This window comes from Sabethes cyaneus, chromosome 2 (assembly GCF_943734655.1).
Source record: "Sabethes cyaneus chromosome 2, idSabCyanKW18_F2, whole genome shotgun sequence".
NCBI lineage: Eukaryota > Metazoa > Arthropoda > Insecta > Diptera > Culicidae > Sabethes > Sabethes cyaneus.
In genome coordinates, this window is record NC_071354.1 from 163,904,459 (window position 1) to 163,922,721 (window position 18,263).

General features: G+C 40.0%; 1 protein-coding gene across 1 annotated transcript in view; it reads left to right on the forward strand.

The window, feature by feature from the left end:
• Positions 1 to 18,263, forward strand: part of LOC128733947 (proteoglycan 4-like) — an 82,081-nt gene that overhangs the window by 40,476 nt on the left and 23,342 nt on the right. Inside the window, exons 2-3 of the mRNA XM_053827852.1 lie at positions 2,338 to 2,382; positions 12,800 to 12,975. Coding sequence (XP_053683827.1) covers positions 2,346 to 2,382; positions 12,800 to 12,975 — 213 coding nt within the window. The 5' untranslated portion in view covers positions 2,338 to 2,345. The remainder of the gene's footprint in view (positions 1 to 2,337; positions 2,383 to 12,799; positions 12,976 to 18,263) is intronic.

Genomic DNA, 18,263 nt, shown 5'->3' on the forward strand with positions numbered 1-18,263 from the left:
CCTTCTTTGAAATATTCATTCGAACTTTTTATATCGCTCTCTCTCACACACACAGTACTTAAACTTTTTGTCGACATGTGCAATGTCGTGCAGTCGTGCAACCATCTGTTGCCGGTTTGTTATTACTGTGCCGCGAGGCAATCTCGTGTTTTTCTACTCTCTCAAGCTACGCAAAAAAAAAATTTTTTGCGATATCTTAAGTGACGAACCTGACTTTTTGAATGGAAAAACTTTCGCCCCGCACAGATCTTCGTCTTCGTCGATGGGCTGACATTCATTCCCTTCCGGTTCAATTCATCGCCGTCGTATCGAAAAAACCAAGAAAGTCAGTGGGTTAAGTGACCAGCATAGCATGCATGCGGCATCATCTAACTAGAGTGACTGTGTTATTTTGCCTGAACGCCCAATACCTACGAGGTTACGTGATTGTAGATCTTGCTGGGCTCACCGTGCACTTTCAATTCAATAAGTATACGTATTACATACGCCTTCGCCAGAGCCAGAGGTCTCGACGATGGTGTGCATAAATCAATAGGGAAAGGAGTCTACTAAGACTAGGTCGCTGGGTTATATGGAATGGATGTGAGGCGACATATTTCAATAAAAAAATGAAAGTCACTAGCTCGGTCATGACTAGGTCGGTTATACAGGTTGTCACTGCAAACCTCATCGCTCAACAAAATTTAAGTCATACAAAATTTTACGTTAGAAGTGTTTATTATTTCCCGGAATATTATAATTATTATTATTACACTGCACTATTAGCGAGTAAAATACCAATAAAAGACGCCTGCCTAATTTGCCACTCTGCCAGAAGCGTTGAAAATCAAATCACACACTTCAACAGTTGTACTCAATTTAATTGGCTGGTACTGTTTCGCTAAGGTGACTAAACGACTTTCAACAGGGCATATGAGCATATACTACTATCGCTTCAGCAAAAGTGAGCGCGCTTTTTGAAGGACACCCAGTGTCTGGATTGATCCATAGGTGTGTGATTATTAGCATCTATCCACAGCGATTCGGTTGTGTCGCTTGCGGTTGCGCTTGATGGTCACTACTGGTTGCATATTTTTTTATTGTAGACATTCGAAAGCTAAATGCATTTCTGTACGTTGGAAATTTTGAACAGTTGGTTTTGTTGCTGTTTTGCGCAAAATTGATGTCTCTATTATCGTAAGCCTAATCAGACATTAAAAATATGATGGAATGGATAGTGACTGACAGAAACTAATAGTCGCTTTTGATGATATGCTAATGAGATTATTAGTCAACAATCTGTAATTATTGCTAGTTGATAATAAAAGTACATACAAAAGAGGCAAGAAAATGTCAGAAAACTTTCTAAAATCATCCTTGAGTTGTACAGCAGCATTGCAAAATTGTGTTCATAATTCAGCAGTTCCACAATTAACGATTCTAGAGTACTCCGGTTTTATTCAAAGCTTGTGTTCTTGTTCTTGTAAATTTTAGGTCCGTATTTTTTTTTCTTTTATGCTTCTGAGTTTGGCTGGTGCTCAAAATTGTCATTTTTGCCTGGAAACTAACGGGTGACAACTAAAATGTGTGTTTCATTTTTATAAGACCCCCCCTCTTACACCCTTCATAAAATTGCTCTTATCGGCTCCATAAAATTGCTGATAATTTTATCTATCCAACGACATATAAACTGTTTAGTTTCGTTCAGTAGTTTAGTAGTTATTACCATTTGAAATCTTTCATTCAAACGTTACACTTCTATTTTCGTTTTCACAAAGTGCTAGTAAACAAAGTATAGTGCAGTATAGTAAACAAAGACGTAGTCCTACGTCAAAATTTCGACGATCATGTCCCCTGAAGTTGATGAATTGATTAATGAATTAATTAAATTCTGAATGGATGACAAGGTTTATTAAAACCTACCACAGTCTGGATTTTATTTGAAATAAGAAAATGCTTACCGATTAAAATACACACACGCTTCTAAACTGACAGCGGCTGTATAATATCCATAATTGCCGCCATAGCAGTTGCGGCAGTTTCCAAAAATTTGAATAAAGTAATCACGAACACTGAATCATTCGCTCTCTTCCGATCCGCCGACACTCGTGCGTGGTGTCAATGATGGTGATAATGCCAGCTGATTAAACAAAACAACAACAAAGCCCGTGGCGGACGGCGAAGCAAATAAAAGAAGCGAAAATCGTTCGATAGATCAATGTGTATCATCATCATACATCGATTATTGCTCACGATTGTGATAAATTGTGTAATCGTTTGAATTAATAACAAACAGGAAACGCACACTTTTCTAATTTGTTTCATTTTATCTGATTTTCTTTTTTTTTCGGTTTATAGGAGACGCTATGAAAAAAATTCGACGATGGCAGCTGGTGTTTGCGGGTAAGTTTTTCGATCATGTGTTTTCTCTCGTTATCAATATTACGCTGTTCAGCAGCATCTTCAAGTCCACAATGAAAACAGATGAGATTCCAATGCACGACTGCCCGACAGCTAGGTGTGAAGGTTAGATGAATCTACAAATGGAAAAATCCATGTCTATCCTTTTACGCCGGTTTATTATTATGACATAACTTAATTCACACGCTTTGTGTACTAAACGAATAAAGGAATTTATGGGTCGTTCTACCGCCTTTAAAGTTTATATCCGCTTGAGCCATAGTAGCTCTGCCACATACGTTGGTGACAAGATTCTTGACGCGTTAATCCCCTCTAGATTTAGCTTTGAAGAATCCACAGAAATTATTTTTCACGTGCTTTACCACGGGTAATTTCTAAAAATTAATTTGTACCCAATTAGGCCATAACAAATATTTTATAAAGTTTTCGTCCTTCCGGTGTTCGGTCACTGAAGGGGGGGGGGAGGGTGTGAAAAAAAAACAAACTGAATTTTTTAATCGAGCAAAAAAAAGGATTTTGAACATTTTTATTTAAAATTTAAACATGAAAACCGAATCTATTCTTGCTTATAATATATAGGTACGTTATTATTTTCTATGCAAAAATTTACAAAAAAAAGACAAAAACAAAGGAAAATTTTTTTGGACACTTTACAAAAATTCCATTGTTCGAATTTCCATTTCTGTTTCGTGCTAGAAGCGTTAACTCAACTCGTACAATCATTTTTCGAGTTTTTCGGACTGTAGATCCCACAGACAATTGATTTTATAAAAAAAATTGACTCATATCCTGCAAATTATATTTTTGCACCCGATTTTTCAAGCCAATTTCCAAGGGGGGGAGGGGGTTGACAAAATCTTTAAAAATGATTTGCAATGGCCTTATGTCTAGGAAAACACACCATGTGTTCATTTTTATACGATTTTCTGCCTTGCAAAAAAAACGCTTTGCGAAGCTTTGAAATAATGTTCGTTCATTTATTTATTTCTACTGGTAGAATAAAATAGAAAATTTTTCTTTTACTCATTAAGTATTGTACTTGGATGCTCAAAAATATTTTTTTATTATGAGATACTTGGTTTTGTATCATTCTGAATTATACAAAAAAAGCATAACATAATTTACACGTTGATTATACCATTTATAAAAAGCATGCATTAATAAAGTAAAACCAGGAAATTATTACTCGCACTATTTTGACCAAACGAGGGGGTTCGTAAATCGTAAAATTGGGCATTTCAATTAGCATCAATCAATCGTATGAATAGGAAAAAGATAAAGACGAACAATACATATTATATAAATGTAAAAATATGATGACAAATTTTCTTAGAAATGCGTCAGGGGTAAACCATTAAATTTAAATCGTAGATCTAACCTTGACTTTTTCACTGAATGAGTAAGAGGCAGCGACAGTGTACGCGATGGCGGATGGCGATTAGAATTACGATTACGGGTATAATCACGAGACGAATGAAGATTTGCATCTACTTCGTCCAGTAATGACCAAGAACTTTTCTTCATACTCTTTCTATCTACTAGAGCTGGCATTCTAGTATGTATACCCGGATCTCGAACATTTCGCATTCTAATCAAAATACGAGTCTGCAATTTATTGATCCCACTGTTGACAAAACGCATTTCCAATAATACAGCTTTTATTTGCCTTGCTCAAACAAGCTGCCAATTCTAATTTGTGTTGATGTTTAACCCATTAGCTCTTCTTCGACGATTTTTAGCGAAAATTCATAACGATGGTCGCATTATAATACCGCAGCGCCTAAACATAAATGGTTAACAAACCAGACACATTAAACAGGTTTGCATGTGGCTAGTGGAATTTCTTAGTCAGCCACTGTCAATCTAAAATCACCGGAACGTCAGTAATGGAGGCATCAAATTTTAATCACGTTGACACATTATAACATTGATGTTTCGCGATGTCACGTTGCCTACTCGTAAGAGTGCATGTATTGACTATACATTCGACTATCAATAATGTTACTTTCCGTTGACGTTAGTTCTACAGTTCTATTTCTCTCACATCACACCTTCAACTAAAGTATGACTAAAAGAAAATCTGGACGTCCCGCTTAGGTGCTGGAAGTATTTAGCATGACTTTATATGCAGTGTGATTCGAACAAAAACAAAGTCATATTTTTGTACATAAAGGCTTTCCCAAGCAACAATGTGAGTTTTATTGTACTCTTATGGCGGTCTTCATGACAAATTTTGGTCTTAAATTCCATCATAAGAGTGTAATAAAACCCAAATTGTTACTTGGGTTATTTCGAATTTGTTTTAGAAGTTGTTTTCACATAGATTCAGAACGCAACAAACAATCATTACTCTATTCCTGGAAAACATGTTTCAAACGCTTTTTGAAGTCGTTACATGCGGCACGCACTGCTTCCATCGGAATATCATCCCATATTTTGTTGATAACAATCTTAAATTCATCCAAATTATGATTTTTATAACCCTTGGGCTTCTGCATACCCCATTTCCAAATACCAGTGAGTTAAAATCAGAAGAACCTGGAGGTCATTACTTTTTCGATATGAAATCCGTCAGATTGGCTTTGCACTACCTCTGCACAAGATTTGCAATGTGGGCTGGAGCTCCATCCTATAGAAAGCAATAAATATAATATAATAGGAAGTTTCCCTTTCTTTGAAATGCCTCCCCATACCATGACCGCTGATTATTTTTGGTATCGTGGTACATTCCGTTTGTGCTTTGGAACGTCCATGATCGAAACCGACCACAATCGATCATTTTGAGCACGATGCGGGGTTTGAAGAACAAAAAACTTCTCATCAGAAAAGATCACTTCGGAATCACCGTGCCGACGGAGCAGCAGTTTGCATCTTTCCTGCCGTTTTTGTTTTCTTGCTTCCGTTAATCCAAGGATTTTGCGTTTTCTAAATGCTTTTACATCCAGATTCATTTTTAAAATTCGACGGAGAGATTCCCCATTGATATTCAGCTCAACTGCCATTTTACGTGCGGACGGGTCGCAACTGCGCTTCGACGAATTCGCTATCGAACTACCTTTTTGACCTCTGCAGCTCTAACGCTTCGTTTTCTTCTGGTTTTTTTACGGTTTTCAACAGATCCCGTCTCGGCAAATCTTTTTACTGTATAGGATACAAATCCTCTTTTAATGCCGAGATATTTGAGGTCACGAAAACTAGTGCCGCATGTGGCACCGTTCCGGAATTTATTTATTATCAACGACCGTAACTCAAACAATAGTACGCGTGCACACCGAACGAGACACAATACGAAAATGAAACTACGCCAAGTAAGACTTAAGTCGTGATGACACACAAACATAGTCTTAGTATGATTGTATTGATTGTGTATGCCGTTGCAAGCATAAAATGATTTTTGTTCGAATGTGTCACACTGTACATGTTTGTGAAGAACAACTGGTGCAAATTTTATCAAAATATTTCACCACGTTGCGGATCAGTGTAGAATGGAACTCGAACGACGTAAAAACATCTTGCACAAACTCCTAGAAACTCCACACTCTTAAATGATTCTACCTACAGGTAGAAATGATTCTACCTGTAAATAGGTCGAATTTAGTTGAAGCTAGGTTGAAACTACTCAAAATGCCCTTAAAGTGTACAACGCGCGAGGACCTGTGCAAATTAAACAGCGAGGCTTTTTCTGTATGCCACAAGGGCTTTGGTAAAAAGGCCACTGTAACAATCTAAATGATCATCTTTTGGGCATGCTCCAATTGCTCTACACATTTTACGGAATGCTTATACCCGTTGATGAAGTTGAGCTAGATAGTTGTAATCTTGTGCCTCAATTCGGTACTACATCTATATCTATCTATCTATCTAACTATCTATATATGACACATTCCGCGGGCCGGTATACCAACCAGACATTTTATAAAAGTAGCTTTTAGCATTATTGAATATTTTTTCATAATTGGGCAATGTTTGAACCTTACAAAACTGCCATGACTGATATTCTAGCATTTTCGGAAGTTATATAAAACGTGTATCGAAAATAAATGAAATTTACAAGAAATAAATGATTTTTCGTGATATTTTTAAAAATACTGCTACAGTGCTCTAAAACATTTCATAATATCATTTGTTTTCGACCAACTTACAAAGGAATATATGCTGAATCCATTCCAAAAATAGTTTGGATGTAATTTTGCAGTTATTTTGTATTTCAAGTGGATGAAATAGGGCCATTTTTTTGCGTTGTAACGTCACGAAAAAGGTGCACTTTTTCGCTTTCGCAGAAAAGTACAAATTTGAACAATCTAATAATCCGTATTCTCTTTGTACTCAAAAATACCTTTAAAACGATGCCTAAAGAATGATGATAAGTTAAGTAGAACCTAAGTTACAACAGATTGAAGCTCGCGTTGTAACGTCACGGCGGGCAGCCGGACGGATTCAAAACAAGTGAGACATAAGTAATAGCATCGAAACCTTAAGACATAGCATTATAGTTGCTTCAGAAAAGTTTCTTCATTTAAAAAGCACTTTCTAGTGGTGAAAAAACATTCGGACATTAGGGTGTCCTCAAGCAGATACAAAAAATATTTTCTCTATTTTAATTCAGAAATGATTGCTGTCTACAGAAAATTTGTAGAAAAACTAATTTCAAGAAACTTTGTTGAATACTGAAGATTTATATTTCTTACATGAAAAAAGTTATAGAGCAAAACTATAAGGGACACCCTTAAAAAAATTTTTTTTCCATCTAGTTCTAAAATAACGCTTCGTACGCCTTTTAGATGTTCTAAGAAATTGGTAATCGAATTAAATTGCACATTTTCGTCGAAGATAGTAGAGATCTATTTTTTTTTCCTTAAGGAGCTACCCCTTGTTTCTTTTATTTATACATGTTCACCTACGGTTGCCTTCATAATATTTTTTTTTAGATTTTCCACAGTCTTCTACCCTAAGTTGTACATGGTGGAATACAGCATAAATTAACTCACAAAAAACAAGTGAGATCAGCTGGTCATAGCTGCTCTCCCCCGAGATACACCCTCTTAAAGAGTACATATAAAAATAAAAAAGCCAGTGATAGTTTCTAAAGGGAAAAAGATAGTGCTCTACTATTTTCGACAAAAATGTGCAATTTAATTAGATTACCAATTTCTTAGAACATTTGTAAGCCATACGAAGGGTTATTAAAGAGTTAGATCGAAAAAAAAATTTTTAAGGGTGTCCCTAAGAGTTTGGTTCTATAACTTTTTTTATGTAAGAAATATCAATTTTAAGCATTCAACAAAGTTTCTTAAAATTAGTTTTTCTACAAATTTTCTGTAGACAGCAACCATTTCTGACTTAAAATAGAGAAAATATTTTTTGTATCTGCTTGAGGACACCCTAATGTCCGAATATTTTTTCACCACTAGAAAGTGCTTTTTAAATGAAGAAACTTTTCTGAAGCAACTATAATGCCATGTCTTAAGGTTTCGATGATATTACTTATGTCTCACTTTCTTAGCATCCCTCCCACAGCGCGACGTAATTTGTGAACAACCCCACAATTACGTAGGCGAAATAGTGAAAGACAAATTAACAACATATTTTTGGATTATCCCTTATGTACAGAGGGCAGCAACAGCGATAATTAACGCATATTAAATGAACAGATTTTTCGTGACGTTACAACGGAGCTACGACCCTCTCCGTGCAAAGCAGAGCGTTGTAACGTCACGAAAAGTAAAAGCTGTTTAAAAATTAACTTCACTAACTATCGGAATTCTGAAAACGGCAAGTTGTTCAGTATTCATCTCTTATCAAATCATCGAAGAGAATCTTTAGATAAAATTTGAAAGAGAGCAGAATTTTCATGTTTTTCAACAAAAGAACCAAAAGACGTATTTCTGGCGCGTTGTAACGTCACGCTACATATTTGCTTTCCAAAACAATCTGGGCAAAGCAAATGCTATTAATTTGTCCACTTTTAATAGGAAATTTTATGCTCTTTCCTAATATATAATAATATTTGGGGGTTTCTTAACGATTTTCACAGCTAAAACATAAATACTGTGCAAAGAAAAGTCAAAACGTTGTAACGTCACGGCAGAATGTGTCATATCTAAAAGTGAGCGTGAGTATGTTTGTATGTTTGTTTGTATGTTTGTATGTTCCACCATAACTCCAGAACGCCTTGACCGATCTCCCCCAAACTTGGCACACATGTCCCTTGATATAAGAGAATCAGCACTGGGGGTTGACAAAAAAGGGGGGGTTCATAACAGGGGGAACCCTTAACTCCGATACGCCTAGACCGTTGTTCATCAAACTTGGCACACATGTTCCTTGACATAAGAGAATCAGCACTGGGGGATCAACAAAAAGGGGGGGAGGTTCCCTAATAGGTGGGGAGGCCATAACTCCGAAACAGCTTGACCGTTCTTCATCAAACTTGGCATACATGTTCCTTGACATAAGAGGATCAGCGCTGGGTGATCAACAAAAAGGGGGGGAGGTTCCGTAATAGGTGGGGGAGGGTTCCTAATAGGGGGGGTGGCCATAACCCCGAAACGGCTTGACCGTTTATTCATCAAACTTGGCACAAATGTTCTTTGACATAAGAGAATCAGCACTGAAGGGGTTGATAACAGGGGGACCGAAATGTTTAGACGGTTCTCCCATAAGGACAGGACAAAAAGAGGAGCTGATGACCAGAGGTTGCTGACGAGAAGGGGGAGTAACGCCCACATGACTGTAACAATTTATCCGTACAACAGAAAAAATACGAAACACTAAATTGCAATGCTCGCAGCTGTAGATTTGTCAAGTGTAATTATGAACCGAATCAAAGTGACCTGTATAAAAAGTGTTCGATCATTAGTGGTAATTGTTGTTGGCCGGCTCTGTTTGAGTCCCAGGGGCAATCATTCAAACAGCGTGGAGTTCATCTGAAAACACCATGTTTTTCCCTTGGTAAACTTTATGTGGCATGCTGCAGAGTGGGCTCAGCCAATAATTTGTGCATACTTGCTCCTGGTGGCGACACTAAAAACATTGTTTACAAACAAGTTTTGTCTTGAAGTGAGATGAAAGGAATGACATGTTTGTTGTATCCATGGAAGAAACACTGTTGCACCTTCTACCTTCTAATAAATAAATAAAAAGCTGCGTTTAGAAAAGTACAATAACAAAACTATTCATTTCCTATGGGTGGGGTGGCCATTGTTAAAAGCGGAAGGTGCAAATAGGCTTTGTTTTTCTTTTTTTTATAGGGATTTCCGTAAAGAAAACAGGTGTGCAGGTGACCGGATAGACAAAAGAGGGGGAGCTGACAAATGGGGAGGAACGTCCGAAGGAGAAAAAAGCGTTGTATTTTTGTTGTTTGTTTATTAGATTATAGTCACTTCAACCAGCTTGGGTCATTCGTGACTTCTGTGGGGTGGGATTTGAACCCAGGTCCTCGGCGTGAGAGGCGTGAATGCTAACCACTACGCCGGGACTGACCCCTGTTGTATTTTTGCATTATAAGTATTTCGGTTACAATAACCGATGTACAAGTGGCTGTGAGACAAAGGCTCCCCGAGTAAGCTTCGCTACGAGTTAAGTTGAGTAGTTTTTTAGCTACTGTAGGATTAGGGTAGGTAAACTGTTTAAATGTTTAGTCTACAATCCTGTATTTGATTCCAACGGGATGCTTTCTTAACAGCATAATCGACGCGGGTAGCAGAATTACGTTTTTCATCCAAAATTGTTCCGAGCAGTTTTACTCCATTACTGAAGCTGACACTAATCAGTATAGGAGAAGTAATAGTACGTTTTTTCCACCTAGTGAATGCTAACGACTGGTTTTGTGGGGTTTATATTAAGCACGTCTCGTAAGCATCATAACACGGTGGTGTTTAGAGCTCCTTACAAATTATTCGATAATACTGCGTCAAACTTTCCTTTGACGATAAGTTCTACGTCGATGGCCTAAGCAATAGTCTCATAACCAACCTGCGGTATCTTGTGAAGAAGTGCGTTGGCCACCAATATCGAAAGCAAGGTCGAGAATACTCCTTGCGGACACTTTGATTACCGAAATCGTTACCGGTGTTTCTCCCAATGATGCAGTAATATTTGAAACGAAGGACGTGTCATCGAAAGCTCCTTCGATATCAACCAAAGCACAAAGTTTCGACTCGAGATATTTGAGTGGCTTTTCAATTAACGTCACTACACAGTGCAGTGCGGTTTCCGAAGATTGACCGTTTTGGTATGTATGTTGATTTCCATGCAACAGAGAGCTCTTTAAAAATTTGTTGCAGATATCCGTGACTTTCTCACAGTGTTCTGTGAGCATTAAAGTCAGACTTATCCTTTAGAGACTTTTTGATGCCATAAACTGTGGCCCCATGACATCCTACCGCCTTGGCAATCTAAAACAATTTCGATATTAACGTGAAAAATAGATAATATCGAGATTATATTTACCATTAATGATCAACTCAAAATCACAACTTGATGAGGAGAAGTTGACGTGATTTTTCATGTCGAAAGGATGTGTTAATTATTTTGAGTGTACATTTACATTTTCCTAAACAAGAATTGTATACCTTGTTCGATCGAATTTCTAGAAGACTGTATAATACTGTATATGTAGAGGCCTGAGCTCCCGCAAAAGATTCTCGTTTGACTAATAATCTGCACTGAATTTTTTGGAACGTCTTAGTAGAATACGCAACTTGAAATTAAAGAAAAAAGGAAAACTTTTTCCAAATTAAATTCCACTATTAATATTTATTCGCGACACAGAAACACACACTGAAAACACTGAAACACGCGAAAACAGATACTGATAAAACCTGTAAGTCGCAGGCGAAATCATATCTGTCGCGAAAAAATAATAATAGTGGAATTTAATGTTTTCTTCTTGTCTTTAATTTCAAATAATCTGGAGCTGCGGACTGAAAAGCCCGAGCTATTACGGCCAATTAAGGAATAGTGGTCGATTTTGAGACTAACTATAAACTGAAGAAGTAGGATGAAAGTGAGGAGCAGCAGTCACGTGAAATGCAATTTGGAAAATTGTTCAATTTTTTGTTGTTTATCTACTTATAAATAGACATTGCAAAAAAATGATGCATTATGGGCAGTAATCTGGAAAAACTTCGAGCAATGGGCTATAGTAAAAAGTAAGACTGAAAAATGGTTTTACAATAGGCATAAAACTATAATACCCAACGAATTTCACAGTAAAAATGTAAGCGCGGATTTTTATTCTTTAAAGATTGTCATGTCCGAATTTATTCATGCTAAACTTTTACTATTGCTCTATTTGGAATAAACATTGAAATAACATGTTATATAAAGTAATATCTTTCGCAAATGACTACTTTCACCAGTAAATGAATTACACTGCTGTTTTGTATCAATTGATGAAAATGTTAATTTGACAACGATGTATCCGATTCCGAGCGTTACAAAAATTTGCCTGATTACATCTTTCGACTATTTTTCTGTGAATTGTCGTTTCAAATTTTGAATAACTCGTTCGTCATGCCAGTGCACAACATTCTAATTTAAAACCACATTGATTTACTAACCTCTATGTAATTCAATTAGATATTTACAACACAATGAGTTCAGTTGATGCCCTTAAAGGATTGCGCCGTTTCAACAGACAATCGAAACTAATTAAAATGCAATTGATCGAAATTACAGCCAAAAATGGAAAACAGTATAATCACAAAAACAATCCAATTATTGTGCGAGCCGTCATTTTCCATCCGACACGAAAAAAAAGCCGACACCGATTGACCCACTACAATTGGCCCAGTCCGTATATTGGCCGCGAAACAGAGCATTACCCGGGGTACTGATGGTTTTATCAGCACACGACCGGCGCGGCGTACCGCTTCATATCGACCACCGCCATCGAGCTGAGTGCACGCCACTAATAGCACCGGCCGCCATTGCATCGTTTTGCAACCGGGCATGACTGGTTGGTTGAACCTGCCGTTACTCCAAAACTTTAACGTGCACCAGTCATTATTGTTTGGGAATGAAAATGTTGTGATGCACTAATTATTCTGATGTAGTTTCATAGCTCAATTGTAGGACTAATTATACAGACAATGAAGTTTTACAATGGGGTTGAATGTAAAATATTTCAATTATTTTAAAATATAAATCTGACCTATGACTAATTATCACCAAAACCCCTTAGCTTGAAAATATTTAAATAGTTGATAAAACAACACCAGCAACTGTACCGTAACATTATACTACACTGTCATCACAAAATAAAAAAAAACAATTCATATATTAGAAGTGCGCTCAATTTGGTCTTTGCTGAATGTCTGCTGACAGCGATAAATATACTAACGTCACGTTTTTCGCTCACCTTTGTATCTACGTTCATCTTGTTTTTTATTTGCAGTGATAATAGCTCTGATGGTACGGGTGGATGGCTTAAAAGCGACCTCGTTGATTTTTGGTCGCGGACCAGCCACCACGAGCACCTCAACCACCAGCACAACGCCGGCACCAGCGTCTGCATCGAGCACCACTGCCACCACCTCCACCACGACCGAGGAGGCATCAGAAGAGGAAGAGGTGAGTGACCACTATCGAAGCTTAATGGGCTTATCTGTTGCATTATTTATCTAATTACAAAGTGACTCGAAAAATCGTCGTTGTTTTGATATCTATTTGATATCTAGGACAGGACTTGTCAACTTTGCTAATCTTAGATTCATTTTGCATTGGTTTTACAATGTTTTTACTGCGTAACGTTAGGTCGGCAAATGGGTTACCAAAAATATTTTTTTTACGGTTGCAATTTATTCGCAGTTGATGAACAGCTATGAGTAACTGAGGGAGCATAAATTTATGTATAAAGGATGTCCCACATCAAATTGTATCGCGGAAAACATGCTGTAGAAAATTACCTAGTTGACCGAACATTTTCAAACTTTCAGACAATAAAATTTAATACATTAGTAAGCTTTTGGCATATTTGTTTCATTCAACTTATGCTTAACTCCACTCATAAGGTTCTGTACAACATCTGGCTGCAGCTTCTTTTTTTACGGAAACCCATTTTTTCTTCATGTCTTCCTCAGATTTTGCCTCCTTGGGATGTTTCCGTAGTGCCTGCTTCATAATAGCCCAGTATTTTTCGGTATGCGGTATGGTTCGGTAGTTCCGTTACTTGGGGCGGGGGTTCATGTTCTTGGGTACGAGAGTTAAGCCCGTTGGCTACGTACCACTCCAGGATATGCTTTGAATAGTGGCACAAAGCTAGATCCGACCAGAAGATCGTAGGGCCCTCGTGTTGCTTCAGCATAGGAAGCAGCGTCGTCTGTAAACACTCCTTGAGATAGATCTGCCCGTTTACTATCTCGGTAGTCACGAACGGCGCACTCCGTTTGCCACATGAGTAGATCATTTGCCAAATCATGTGTTTCTTGGCATACTTTGAAAGTTTCTGCTTTCTTATTTTCTCCGGAACATCAAACTTGTGCTGGGCGGCGAAGAACAGTACCTCTGGAAGCTGCCGGAAGCCTGCCTTGACGTAATGAGGCTTCGTCAGCATCTGAGTGTACAGTTTCCGGGCCCGTGACTTCCCATCGTATTTCGCCGTTCGTCACGATTTCCAGCCTTCTGCACTTTGTGCGCATGCAGTCTCTCCCAGTCCTTGGCTCTCTGAACGAAAGACTTGGACATATTCAACTCTTTGGCCACATCCCTGACCAAAGCATTGGAATTCCGCTTAAACGCTTTCACGACACACTTGTGATACTTACTTACTTAATCAGCTCCAGGCCGTGGTTTCCTCTGCTGTACGAAGAAGTCGTCTCCATTCCACTCGGTCCATGGCCGCAATTCGCCAGCCACGTAGTCTACGTAGGGTCCGCAGGTCGCCTTCCACTTGATCGATCCATCTTGCTCGCTGCGCGCCCCGCCGTCTCGTTCCAGTCGGATCGTTATTGAGAACTTTTTTAACCGGGCAGTCATCCGACATCCTCATGACATGCCCAGCCCATCGCAGGCGATTCATGGTTCATTCGCCTCCTCCACGTTCCGTCTTCCATCTGCACTCCGCCGTAGATGGTGCGCAACACCTTCCGTTCGAAAACACTAAGGGCGCGTTGGTCCTCCACGAGCATAGTCCATGTCTCATGGCCGTAAAGGACCCTCCCCTTCACACCCTTCAAAGCGATGTTGAACAACAAACATGAAAACCCATCACCTTGCCGTAACCCTCTTCGAGATCCAAAGAGCCTCGAGACTGCCCCTGATACTTGAACAACACATATTACTCGATCCATCGTCGCCTTGACCAATCGCGTTAGTTTATCCGGAAATCCGTAGTAGTGCATAATCTGCCATAGCTGATCTCGATCGATCGTGTCGTACGCCGATTTGAAGTCGATGAATAAATGATGCGTGGGCACGTTGTATTCCCGACATTTCTGCAACACTTGCCGAAGCGCGAAAATCTGGTCCGTGGTGGCACGGGCACCCATGAATCCCGCTTGAGATTGCCCCACGAACTCCTTTGCAAATGGTGATAGTCGACGACATAAAAGTTGGGAGAGTACCTTGTAGGCGGCGTTCAACAGTGTGATTGCGCGGTAATTGCAACAATCCAATTTGTCGCCCTTTTTGTAGATCGGACACACGATGCCTTCCGTCCACTCCTCCGGTAGTAGCTCATCCTCCCAAATCTTGACAATGACCCAGTGCAGCGCTCTAGCCAGTGCGTCGCCACCGTATTTCAGCAGCTCACCGGGTAGCTGATCAGCCCCAGCCGCTTTATTGTTCTTCAGCCGACCGATCTCTTCTGCTACCTCCTGGAGATCAGGGGCTGGTATTCTGTCGTATTCTGCACGTGCTCCAAGATCTATTGCCATATCGTCACCTCCATGTTCAGCTACATCGCTGTTAAGGTGCTCGTCATAATACTGCTTCCACCTCTCGATCACCTCACGTTCGTTCGTGAGAAGATTACCGTCTGAGTCTCGACACATATCGGCCTGCGGCACATAGCCTTTGCGCGAACGGTTTAACTTCTCGTAGAACTTCCGTTTATCGTTGACACGGTACAGTTCTTCCATCGCCTCGCGATCTCGATCTTCCTGTTGGCGCTTTTTCCTCCGGAAGACCGAGTTTTGCCTGTTCCGTGCTTGTTTATATCGATCCACATTCGCCCTCGTACGGTGTTGCAGCATTCTCGCACGTGCTGCATTCTTCTCCTGCACTAATTGCTCGCATTCGCCGTCGAACCAATCGTTTTTTCGGTTCGGATTCATTGTACCTAGTGCCGCTAGAGCAGTATGACGGTCTTAATGCCTTGCTAACCATCTTCAAGAGTTGCTGCGCCAAGTTGCTCTTCCGTTGGTAGCGCTGCTTCCAGCTGCCGCGCGTATTCCTGGGCAACTCCGGTGACTCGTAGCTGCTCGATGTTGGGTCGCGGCGTACGACTTCGACGCGTGTTATGCACCGTCGAGAGTTTTGAGCGCATGCAAACTGCAACTAGGAAATGATCCGAATCTATATTCGCACTGCGGTAGGTGCGAACGTTTATAACATCAGAGAAGAATTTATCGTCGATTAGAATATGGTCAATTTGGTTTTCTATTCGTTGGTCTGGTGATCTCCAGGTGGCCTTGTGGATATCTTTGCGGGGGAAGAAGGTACTTCGGACTACCATACCGCGGGAAGCTGCAAAATTTACGCATCGTTGGCCGTTGTCGTTCGTTGCGGCATGCAGGCTGTTTGGCCCGATTACCAGTCTATATATAGCTTCCCTGCGCTGCCTACCTGCGCATTCATGTCACCGATGACGATTTTCACGTCCCGTCGCGGACAGCCATCATACACCTGCTACAGCTGCGCGTAGAACGCCTCCTTCTCGTCATCGGGTCTCCTTTCGTGTGGGTAATGCACATTGATGATACTGTAATTGAAGAAACGGCCCTTAATCCTACACTTGCACCTTGCGTTGATCGGTTGCCAACCAATCACACGCTGGCGCATCTTTCCCAGTACTATAAAGCCTCGTTGGTGGTGCCACAGCTCTGGTAGAAAGTAGCCGCTCGTTGCCCGCTTTTCCATACCTTCTGTCCTGTCCAGCAAAGTTCCTGCAGTGCTACGACTTCGAAGTTTTGGGGATGTAGTTCATCATATATTATCCTATCGCAACCCGGGAAGCCGAGCGATTTGCAATTCCATGTCCCGAGTTTCCAATCGTAGTCTTTATTTCGTCGCGTAGGTCGACGTCGATTGTTCCGATCCCTATTTTCTTCTTCGTTGTTGGTAACTTTTTGTTTTCCAGGGCGGCTTGTTGGGCCTGCCCCTAACCCCCTGTCTCGCCGGAGGACCATCGTGCACAGCACTGTTTAGAGTCCCTGCTGGCATAAGGACGAGTATAATAATCAGCCGCCTCTAACATGGAGAACAGACGCTGTTTGAGCCGCACCTCCTTGGGGAACAGACGCTCATGTTTGACGAAGCATTTCCTCTACCGCCATGCTATGGTTACCGCGCCAGTATTCGCGTCGCACCTCCTCACTTCGCTATTGTCAGATTGACAACATTGCCCAGGCTACGCCGCATTTGGTATCATATGACTCGTGGAGGCGTGAGGCGGGAGCTTCTGAGGACCAGAGCTATGTTTGACGCTCCTTCCAGGTTGTCAACTCACCATTTGAAGCCCACACGCTTGTGATCCTGATCGCTAATAGAACATCCATTCTGATCGCATTTCTTCTATCGTTCGATGCTCAGTAACGTTTAATCACACGATTCCGAGTTGTATTCCGATGTCCCGATGAGAGAGTTGAGGATTTTCCAGGTGCATGCGCAAAATTAATTCGCGTCGTTCCTTTTCGGATGACGCCATTCTTTCCAATTTTCGCAAAACTGACAGCGATAAAAATACAGTGTAAACAATACACTCGAAACTACTACTACCCAAATTTGCAAAAGAAAATACCCAATGGATAATTTTCTGCAGTGTCGTTTTCCGTAATGCAATTGTTTGTGAGCACCCTTTATTGCCCTTTACATCCGTTTGCCCTTACCATGCCCATTACCGCTTACGAATTCTGTGTACATTAAACAAAAGGCCACGTTCCGGAAATAAGTTAATACCGAGATATACTAGTTTTTAAGTCTACAAAGACCATTTAGTTTTGGTAAGTTCTGAACAACTCAGGATAGGGTAAAATTTCAAATTGGGCTAAAACCACGAGGCGTAACAAAAACAAGAGAAGCTTGTTATACCACTAAGGCAGCAATCAATCAATCTTTTAAACACAGTACAGAAACCGCACAAATATAATTTCATTTTTGTGGTGTAAATTGTGAAGCATTTAGTTATTTTACATAACTCTCTAAACACGTCGAGTCCACTCACGGCCGGTGTCGTCATTGGTCTAACACGAGTTAGTTTGCTAGTGTTAACCTAAGACGGTGATGTACATTTTTTTGCACGCCACGCTAAAAAAGTGCAGTGAATATACATACACCTACGAAGTGAGTTGCAGTTGACCGGCACTCCTACTTGAATTTTGTCGGGAATGGGCCAGACCTCTGTAATGATATACAATTAATTTATCACACGTTAACACAAAGGGTCAAATTACCGGGTAAAAATTGGGTCATGATGGTGGTCACATAAAAAAACAATGCTTTATTTATGGAATGTAGTCCATGGTTCTCTGAGGTGATCGAATTGGTCACAATTATGTAATATGTTCGCCACTAAATGTAATGATGATGCGACTTGCAATTGTGCTAACTTCCTCGCTCATTTCTTGAAAGTATAAAGAAATCATTCAAATCACGGCAATTTGATATAAGACAAAATGCTTGAAAAAGAAAATCGGGTTTAA